General features: G+C 31.7%; 1 protein-coding gene and 1 long non-coding RNA gene across 2 annotated transcripts; one reads left to right on the top strand and one right to left on the bottom strand.

Annotated features, from left to right (window-relative positions):
- Positions 1–9,043: 9,043 nt before the first annotated feature.
- LOC122526750 lies at positions 9,044–9,777 on the bottom strand. The gene is made up of 2 exons (XR_006306202.1): positions 9,737–9,777; positions 9,044–9,326 (listed from the first exon to the last, which is right to left on the bottom strand). It is a non-coding gene; the product is annotated as an uncharacterized LOC122526750 (long non-coding RNA).
- A 280-nt stretch (positions 9,778–10,057) lies between these two features.
- On the top strand, positions 10,058–10,564 carry LOC122513554. Its single transcript, XM_043629958.1, has one exon. The coding sequence runs from the start codon at positions 10,058–10,060 to the stop codon at positions 10,562–10,564; it is 507 nt and encodes a 168-aa protein (XP_043485893.1).
- Positions 10,565–11,485: the final 921 nt, after the last annotated feature.

Consider the following 11,485-nt stretch of genomic DNA (forward strand, 5'->3'; position numbering starts at 1 on the left):
TGCAATGTCCCTATTTTTAGCCAACTTTCTCCCTTTTTTGGCCACGCATGTCCCCTCATTTGGCCATGTTTCCTATTTAAAATAAATAATTAATTAATAACTAATTTATTAAATAAATCAAAATTGAATAATTCAAAACTCGTGTACAAAGAAATTAATTACTCATTAGTATTAAAAAAACTAGTTGAATACTTTATGTACAAATATATAACCTCAAAGCGAATAGCCATAAGTTGGCTAATGATAAAAACAGAGGCAATAATACTGTCTCCATGCTTGGCCACCATATTTTTAATGGAGAATAATTAAAAATCACTTAATTTTCAATTTCTATAATAATTTTAAGCTATGTTAATTGCAGAAAAAAAAATATTTTGGTTGCTATTGTCAAAAATGAAATATATAGGTTAATAAAAATCACAGTATCCTTATCTTACTTAACAAGAAACCATCCAAAAACAGAAGTCTTGCACAACTTTATTTTTTTTCGTTTTTAAATATATTTTTAAAATAATCCGAAATACTTTCAATGATATTTTAAAATTAGAATTTTTTTTTTTAAAAACTGTCACCATGTGCACATCAGCATATAATTTATAATCACTGTTGTGGCATAAAGTGGCCAATAGAGGGGGCCTGGCCAACCGAGGGAGCTTTTATCTTATACGTTAAATTTTCATTATTTCAATTTTCAACTATATGGTAATGATTTCTGTTGCGTATCCTACGCAAGCGAGTGAGTGAGATCATCTGGACGTGTCGAGATATCGACGCGTGCCGAGATATAACGACAAAGAAACATCTTAGTTACGGTGTAACAAAGGAGCGCAGCGAACTCCTTGCAGGGCGCTTTCTTTCTTCTAGTACGCGTTCTCCCACCATTTCTATTAGTCCAATCATATGCATCGACAGCTACATTGTCTAGCTTTTCGGTAATTGGTCCGCGCGTTGCATCGTCTTTTTCTATAAAAGCCGCGTGCCTTCACACTTAAATGCTATTCTTCCACGAGACCTGCGAGAAATCACATCCAAGAGAACTACACTCCTGCGCTACTATTATATCAGTGGAACAGAGGAACAAAGAAAGAAAATAATGATGAAATAAGAATGTCTATCTACAAGTAAGATATCTATACGTTACTGTATCAAGTTTTTTTTCTATGTTGAAAGGAAGTTAAGCTTGAGAAAAGAAACTCGGAATGAAACGATTCTCGATAAGAATTGTGTTGCGTTTATGTTTGATGAAATTCAATATGAATTAGGCGATGTAGAAATAGAATGATCCGGGAATAAGGATGACGCTTAGAAATTATTCGAACCATTTATTTTGAAAGTGTCGTAAATCCATTTTCCAAAATAATCGAGTTAGCTACCTTAATTGTTACATTATTTAATGATCCATTCATTGTGAAGCAATTTGTTATTAATAAGTTTAAAATCATTCAAAGTTGAAACACAAAAATATGCTGATTAATGAAGTAATGAAAAAGTTTATTTTGACAGTGGCGTAAGTCCAATCGTTGCCATCAAAAACATATTATTACTTAAATAAATATGAGACAGGAGTTATTTATTTTTAAGACTAAAGAAGTTAATCCATCACCTGGCGATGCATGGGTCAAGTAGCTGCAAGGGCTCTGAGTTTAGACAACATAATATTGATTAATTAGAACAAAAATAAATGTTGGGCGCCAGTTATGTTTTCCCTAACAAATATATTAATCAAACTGCCTATTCGATGCACTCCAAACAAACACAGGCGGGTGTTGTTGGGTGACCCACAATATTGCGTAATTTCAACAGAAAAGAATTAACAAAGACTGAAGGGGATAACTTATATGACTAGTGGAAAAAACACTGATCACTGATTTAACGATTTACTCTTTTTATGTAACAAAATAAAATACACTTATACTCTCGGTTGAGCTTGTAGTCAATCAAAAGTAATTCAGAAGTAAATAATATTAGGTGTACAACTTTGTTTCCGTTTTTTTTTTCCTAAATCCGAGGCTTTATTGTAAAGAACTGGTTATACATTTATGGTTCAAAGTATTATCCATCGCTGGTCACTCATTCTCCTATCTTTTGAACATCGTACGAATTTCACGCTGAAAAAACTGTTCATCTTTTGAAGCGATCCATTAATCGATGCAATTTTGTACTTCTTTATAATACCGGAAGTGCTAACCAGCCAGGTTTTGTGGTATTGATCGAAACAAGTGATAGTCAGAGGGAGCAACGTTTGAAAAATACAGCGGGTTGGGTAACGATTGAATTGTTTGTTGCAGGTCTTTAATTATGGTAAGCATTGCTATGTCATTCGGAAATGTTAAGACTGTGCAGTTTGCGTTTATTGGTATGTCTGCCGTATAGAGGGTGTAGAGGATTAATTCGAGGATACTTCTCTGCGGAGCCCAAGCTTTGATTAGTTTGTTGTTCGAATGAGTGTTTTTTATTTTTACGTAGAATGATCTGTTAGAAAGGTAAGATCTTAGGAGTTTGTAATACGTGTGTGGAAAGTATTTATTGATTGTTTGTAATAATCCGTGATCTACACTATATCGAAAGCTTTTTCTACATCAATGAAGACGGCGGAACATTACTCTTTACTTTCTAAAGCTGTGATTATCGTATTAATTAGTCTGTGTACTTGTTTAACGGTAGATTGTTTCTTTCGGAATCTAAATTGATGGTCAGGAATCAGGTTTTTGTCAGAAATTATTCGTTTCATTCTTTTGTATATTACTTTTTCCAGCAGTTTAGATAGTAATGGTAAGAGCGATATCGTTCTGTAAGAGTTTACATCATGCTGATCTTTATTAGGTTTAGGGAGCATTATAATTTCCGAGAGTTTCCAAGTACTTGGGAAGTGATGGACATGTAATACTACATCTTAATCGTCCCCTGGTTTTATGTTTATGTACACTCTCATTCCTGAATTTCTTTCGTCCTCATAAAAGTTTAAAGTATGAACTCTTGATTATATTTGTTTGAGGTACTATGTTACAAGTGAAGATGAAAACTTGGTTATTGACTATACATATTTCATAAAAAAGAACTATAATTGTCAATTATTCTTCGAAACAATATTGTTATTATTTTATTTTCCTGAATAAAAAGAGAATTTAGTTAGCGTATTTATGTAAAGATTATGTTTACACTTATTATTGTAGTGTCTATTTTATTTATAATTCATGTTAATGTATCACATCTGCATAAATTATTTACAATTCTCGCTGAGAATTGATCGTATTTTATTTTTTTAATAAAAAAACAGATATAAGGATTAAGATAGTAGTAAGCATTAATTAGGTATCTTAAGTGTGTAAAATAGAAACAGATTTGATCGTAAATAAATGTATATCAAAATGTTTTAAAAAAAGTCAATTTAAGAGATTTCTTGTATTTACAAAATTCTGATATTTTTTGTAGGATAATAAGCTAGACGAAATAGTTAACCGTTTTCTTAGATCGAATTTCAAATTCCTTATAATCAACAAACTGTTTATATTCATCAGTTATATTATTTCGGGCAAAGATTCATAATAGAAGCTGAACATGTGTCACTCGAGCCTTTTCTCGTTTAACAGTTGAGTATTAGGTCAAATTATATCTGTGTCCGTTAGACATTGTGAATATCAGTAGAACATTTCTATTTTTATTCTTGTCGAATTCACCCTTCTATTTTACAAACTATTAATCTCTATAACGACATTATATATAACAAATTTTTTAATTAATATCAAAAAATATAGTACAAAATACAATACTTTGACGTTATTAGAAAAAAATTCTTTTAACAAATATTGCGAACGGTGCAGTGTTTACTAGTGAAATTGAAACAAAAGTTCAAACAAATTATCTCTAACGGACTACCAATTTACGTGCCGTTAATAAAGTCTTCTATTTGTTTTCAAAATGTGTAGCTATGATGTTCCTATAGATCCTTATATATCTAAAGCTAGTTTAATGCTAGAAAAATTTCATCCTGATAAAGTTCTTATTTATTCTTGGCTAAATAAATTTGAGTCTGTAGTAGATTATATCGGAATACCTGATCATAGAATGGGTGAATTCTTATATTCAATGTTGGAATTTCCAGAAGAATTAAAGATCACTAAAGATGAAGCTTCTTTCAATTATTCATATGAAGAGATAAAAGCAAAGTTTTTAAATTGGTATGCCCCCATGAATATTAAAAGACTAAACAGAGAACGATTTAGAGTTCGAGTACAATATGAACACGAAACAATAGAGAATTATGCTGAAAGTTTAAAAAAACTATTTGATCAATGTTCTTACAAAGGAACATATAGAAGTATTATAACAAAACATTTTTTATGTGGATTATATGATGAAAACTTACGTGTTTCTATCAAAAATACTCGTTACTTACAGTTCAATAATGCGGTGAAAAAAGCTGTTGAAATGCGAGATATTTAGAGACTGGTAAAATAGATACCTTATAAACGACAAGCTGACGGACTAGAAACACAACAAGAAGGATAAATAAATGTTTAATCAGTGTAATTTTTAGTCATCAAAATTTCGTGGAGATATATTTTTAATCAATATATACGATAAAATGACGTATCCAGCAAGCAAAAATTACTCAAAGCGTGTGAAATTCTTGAATGAATTATTTCAAAGCCAATAACTACGTTTAAAAAAATATATTATTAATAGTTAATGAAAGAGACAACGTAAAACAAAGTTGTTTTTCTACTAGTAAATAGTAATTCTGCAAGTTATTAAAAATAGTGCAAAGATTTTGACTTTGATGTTATACTTTTAAGAAAGAATATTTGTACCAGAAACATAAGAATTTGTTATTCTAATCAAACGTCGGAAAACGTCCGGAAACGGAAAACCCAAAATTATAATTGTTATTTAAAACCATATGGTTGTTTATTGAAATTTTATTCTTAACGAAAAGATAATTTAAATTTGATATTTATTTAGGGATTGATCGATCAGAAAACACTGTTCAGGTCTTCCAATTGACAGAAATTGATTTCTTGGTAATCAAGAAATACTTTTCGAGATACTGACGAATTGTAAAAGAAATGTTTTTAAATATGACAATGACGTAAATTTATAAACGAAAGGTAGCGTTGAAGGGACGATAAACAAACGCAAATCGCGATAAGCGTTTACTTTAATCTAGTTTCAAATTTCTTATAATCAACATATCATTTATAGTCATTAATCAAATTAATAAATCAAACACGAGTTCATTATAGAAGTTTACGATTCGCCCTTCGTAACTTCTCTATAAAAGCAAATATTGTTTTTGTTAATAAATTATTAGTTTTTTGGAAATATTTGAAATATAAATTTTGACATTAATTATAGTAATTATTACAGCAGACTTACTTACATAGTGATCTTTTCATTTCATTAAGATTTTTAGACATTTTGTAATAAAGTACATAAAGAAAATAATGAGTGTTCTTGAACACTAAAACTTCCTTTTTTATATTATAAGATCTTATAAATAAACATATCATTACAGAATCAAAAATCAACCTACCAAACTTATTTTATTCTCATAAAACTTCTATCTAAAAATGGTACGCTTTTATTCTTGCGCGTTATTTTGTAAAAATTGTATAAAAAACTCTTTTACAATTCAAGATATTTATGTGAATATTTTAGAATTGTTTTCAATTTATTGTAAATTCCTTGAGACTCTTTGGTTTGCTTTTTGTTATAAAATATTATTGTATGAAAATGATTTTTCTGCAATATTTAGTAAAAACCTGAAAGGAAAAAGAAATTCTTTTTGGTTTCAGACTGGTAATTCTTTTACTAATAATAGATTGTCAGAAAAAAATTGCCCAAGATTGATTGCCATATGCAATATCGTTCGCGTTCTTACTTTCCGTATATACGAAGTCTGTTCAAAACGTATCGCGAATTTAGAATTCCCGCGAGTTACGTATATTTGACTTTCAATTTTTTTATGGCGTTATGTTGGTAATTTTGTCCCTCACTTATACTGACAAGTTCGACCGCTTTGAGTGTTTAGTTAATATTTGACAGTTATTCTTGACAGGACGTGTTTTGAATCGTCTTTGAATTTTCCTATTTTTCAGCTTTTGCACCATGATTACGCCCCTGCTCACGCATCGCTGCTTGTGAGCGAATTTTTGGTAAAAAAACAACAGAATAATGATACTGCAGCCACCGTATTCCCCAGATGTAGCCCTCTGTGACTTTTTCTTCTTCCCGGAACTGAAAAGGCCCATGAATCAGCGATGCTACGCTACGATTGAGGAGATAAAGATTGCATGGAAGGAGTAGCTGAACAAGGTTATTGCGGAACGACGTAACGGTTGTAAGGAATCGTATAGCATAAGTTTTCGATGTTATGTTGGATCGTGCGATTCGTATTCGAAGATGTAGAAAGGACCTTATAGCATCTTCTGGAAGACATAACTATCTAAAAAATCCATAAATTCCTCGAGAGGTATCTGTACAAGGAACCCTTCGATCAGCATCCCTCTCAAGTTGAGGTCGGCGTGCTGAGTAATACATGCTTTCTTACCAAGAGAAAACGAGGTCCTTCACCCTAAAGTAAGTCCTTCCCGCTGTATAGTTTCCATTGCCACATTCTCTAAAAAACATTAATTTTCTTCATCGATGGACTATGTTGAAAGACTAGCAGCTATTGGACAATACAAATGGGGAAGGGATAACGATCATCGGATCCCTATAAAAACCCTTGAAACAACAGCACATTAGACATTACAAGAAAGACTTTTTAACAAGAGCATTCAACGAGAACATCCCTAAAAAGAACGCATCGGCCCCGGAGGACGCTGCAGAACATCGAGAAAGATCACGCAAGCATCACAGCATCACATCACGAAGCAACGAAGTTATCAAGCAGCGCATCGTAGGAGCATCGTTCAACACATCACGACTCAACAACGAACTACAACGGAACAGCACTCGGTATCACATAATATTGGCATATTCACGTTAAATAAATAACGTAGTACCGCTCAAGGCACGTGTTGCCTCGTGTCAAAAACACGTGAGTCTTGAGCAATATTTTTATCAAGTCACCCGTTTGTGAAATACTTCCTCTCCTGTCTCTCCCAAATCGTGCCTTTTTATCGTGAAAATGTATTCATAAATGAGCGAACTTAGTGAATCGAAGCTTATGCGTAGACGGGCAGCATTAAAGAGCAAATTAACGATTTTTAAAAAATTTATCAATGGCTTAGACAATCCTAATCGGGAGGATATAGCAATGTTCAAGTTAAAATTAAAGGAGATCGATTCGGATATGGTGATATTCGAAGATATTCAAAACGAACTATTAGACAAGGCTCCCGACAAAACAGCTGAAGATCGTATCCAAGAGGGTAATGATCATCGCGAGGCCGTTCACAGCGCGAAAATAAAGGCAGAAGAAATACTAACGAAATTCGATACATTAACAATTCAAGCCACCGATTCGCCCGTATCACTATCCACTGTGAGTGCCTCTTTAGAGGCGAACAATCTTCAAACAAACGATAATTATTTGAAATTACCAGCGGTACGTTTACCGCAATTCAACGGGCGGTTCGAAGACAGGCCAAATTCAATTTAATTTCAATCGATCATCGACAAAAAATCCGATCTATAAGATATACAAAAATCCTCGTATAGGCTTGCTTATTGGGAAAAGCAGAAGATAAAATACGTGCGTTAGAAACTACGGGAAATAATTACCAAGTAGCTTGGAACTTACTAGAAAAATATTATGATAATCCACTTGTATTAATCAATAAATATATAAAAGCGATATAAGAATGTCCAAGAACCAGCAGGCAATCACCGCAATCTTTAATCGATGCATCGGACGCGCTTTGTATAAACTATCAATCACTATTGTCCACCAAAAAGCCATTTCTTGAAGCTTTCCCCATTCATATGGGAGTTTCACGATTAGACGAACAAACGCGTTACGATTGGGAAAATCGACGATCCAAACGTGATTTGCCAACCGTAGATGAACTAGTAAAATTTTTACGCGATAGCGGACTCGCTCTATTACATTCACAGCCAGAATCCAAGATTACTCCAATTCAGATCCAGAATCCAGAATAATCCAAGATTTTCACAAAGTGATCCGCGTCAAAATGAAGTGCAAGTATACTCGTCGCAAATACGTCATCGGTGTTCATTATGCAAGAATAATCATTACACTTCCGAGTGTGAGCAACTATTGAAAATTAAACCCGAGGAACGGAGAAAGATCATTTAGCGTGCGGGTTTGTGTGCAAATTGTTTACGCGACAATCACAAAATAGATGCGTGCCGTGAAGGAATTTGCAAGAAATGTAAGAGTAAACATAACACGTTATTACATTTAGACGAAAAAACGGTACAATGCTCACATTTAAAACTCGATCGCATACCCTTACCGACACTACTATTAACCGCGGTAGTATCATTATTAGATCGTGACGAAATTCCACACAAGTGTCGTGTACTTTTGGATTCGGGTGCCGAGGCTAATTTTCTGAAGATAGAATTCGAAAATAAGGTAAAAGCCCCCTCGGTTGGCCAGTTAAGCCGTTTTCTTTTTTAGAAAAATTATATTCATTCAATAAAATAACTTACATCTAAACTAATGGTTTAACCTGTAAGCTTGAGCTTTCAGCTTTGAATAAAAATAAAGAAAAGACAAATTATTCATAAATATTTTAATAATAAATTAAAAAAAACATAGATTTGCAATGTCCCTATTTTTAGCCAACTTTCTCCCTCTTTTGGCCACGCATGTCCCCTCATTTGGCCACTGAGCCTAAAAATTCAATTAAAGGAAAGAAAAATAATAAGTATGAGGTAAAATTAAAAAAAAATTAAATTATTATTATTAAATGTTACTAACAACATTATTATTTAATATAAAAGATAAAAGAGCTCTAATTATTAAGACTATTAAGTATTACAAGCAATAAAAATATAAATAATAGCTAGCAAATTTAAGCAGAATTTTTTGGTTTTTTCTTATTCTTTTTTTTTTCTTTTTCTTCTTCCCTTTTCTTCTTCCCTTTTCTTCTTCTTCTTCTCCTCAGTAGCTAATAATTTTAGCCTTTTCTTTTCTTCAGCAGCTAATAGTTTATCTCTAGCTTTTTTTAATCGTTGTCTTTTCCTTTCTTCTATGTCTGCCAACTTTTTCAATTTCTCTGCTTCTTTTGCTTGAATTAAGTATTGCCACTGTGATGTAGAGACAACTGCCGGCATTCGTTGAGCAGCTTTTTTTTTATTTGTTTTGTTTCGATTTGTAATTTTTCCCGGCCAAACTAAAGCTTCCCTGAAAGCTGGTGGAAAATTGGAGCGAATATTATTTTTTGATTTAACCATGTTTCCTATTTAAAATAAATAATTAATTAATAACTAATTTATTAAATAAATCAAAATTGAGTAATTCAAAACTCGTGTACAAAGAAATTAATTACTCATTAGTATTAAAAAAACTAGTTGAATACTTTATGTACAAATATATATAACCTCAAAGCGAATAGCCATAAGTTGGCTAATGATAAAAACAGAGGCAATAATACTGTCTCCATGCTTGGCCACCATATTTTTAATGGAGAATAATTAAAAATCACTTAATTTTCAATTTCTATAATAATTTTAAGCTATGTTAATTGCAGAAAAAAAAATATTTTGGTTGCTATTGTCAAAAATGAAATATATAGATTAATAAAAATCACAGTATCCTTACCTTACTTAACAAGAAACCATCCAAAAACAGAAGTCTTGCACAACTTTATTTTTTTTCGTTTTTAAATATATTTTTAAAATAATCCGAAATACTTTCAATGATATTTTAAAATTAGAATTTTTTTTTTTAAAAACTGTCACCATGTGCACATCAGCATATAATTTATAATCACTGTTGTGGCATAAAGTGACCAATAGAGGGGGCCTGGCCAACCGAGGGGGCTTTTACCTTAAACTTCGTATTCCGCAACAAGCAGTAGACATACCAATAGCGGGAATAAATAAGACTGAAATCAACGTTAACAAAATCGTTGTGACCACAATGCTGTCACGAACAGAAGATTATAGCGCGAAATTAAAATTTTTGCTTCTGCCTAATATAACAAGAACTTTGCCATCGCATCAAGTATTGTCGGAAGATTTAGTTATTCCCTCGAATATTCAATTAGCCGATCCCGACTTCTCTAAGCCCTCAGAAATCGATGCAATTATCGGGATGGAAATATTCTGTAGTTTGTGGCACGCCGGTCAAATAGTTCAACTTAACGAATCATTAGCCGTACAAAACACGCGACTAGGTTGGATAATAGTAACAAATGGAAACATGCCTGTTTCACAAACCGTTAAGTGTCACACGGCTATGGTTAAATTACACGATCAATTAGAAAAATTTTGGCGCGTCGAGCAAACCCCAGAAAAAAGTGGCAGGTCTCACGAAGAAGAATGCTGCGAAAATCACTACAAAACGAACACTTGGCGCGACGAATCAGGTAGATATGTCGTGAGATTGCCATTCAAGGAAGACACAAATCAATTAGGCGATTCATAGAACGCCATTAGCACGCAAACCGGAGATTCGAAAGGAATATTCGGAATTCTTAGCCAAATACGAAAATTTGAGTCATATGGAAAAAAAGTGCGTGCGTACAAAGTACACATTTCAGAAGTGAAACTTCTTTGGCAAATTAATTTTTAAATCTCGTTTATATTTATACTAATCTAAAGCTTTAGATTTCCGAGACTTAGTGGGAGGGAAAAAAGAAGATGTGTTAGGAATTTAATGAATTTAATTGTAATTAAAATAATAATTTTATATAAGTGTTTCACACTCTCGCACTACAATTTTTGGCATTGTGGTCTGAAAGTGAAACATTATTTGAATTTTATAATTATTAAAAATAATTGAAAAGAATTATTAAAATATATTTATTTTATATTTTTTAAAAAATAATATAATAAAATCTCAGATGATGAATATTAAATTAAAATTCCTCGTGATTTTTTGTAAATAGTAAAAATACCTAACCTCAATTTAAATTTATACAAAATAATTGTAAATTAATTATTATAGAAATTCTATTTTTGAAATTAAAATTTAGAAAAGAGAATTTATGAAATATTTTTATTTTATATTTTATGAAAAATAGTATATTAAATTCTCAAATGACGAGTGGCAAATTAAAATGCCACATGTTATTTGTAAATATTAAAATTTCCTAACTTTCAAACAAATTAACATAAAAAATTGTAAATTAACAAAAAGATAACAAATATATTACTTACTCTGAACAACTGCTTAGTATAGGGCGATTTACAAATTTATCACAAAATGTTTATTTATAAATTTAACTAACTGTGTTTACACACTGTATACATACTAATGATAATGTAAATAAATAAAAAAGATCTGCGTTTACTGTAGTACAAGACGTTATGCGACAGAATTGCCATCTAAAGTTCTAATATTTAA

This window comes from Polistes fuscatus, unplaced genomic scaffold (assembly GCF_010416935.1).
Source record: "Polistes fuscatus isolate 324 unplaced genomic scaffold, CU_Pfus_HIC Scaffold12, whole genome shotgun sequence".
Taxonomy (NCBI): domain Eukaryota; kingdom Metazoa; phylum Arthropoda; class Insecta; order Hymenoptera; family Vespidae; genus Polistes; species Polistes fuscatus.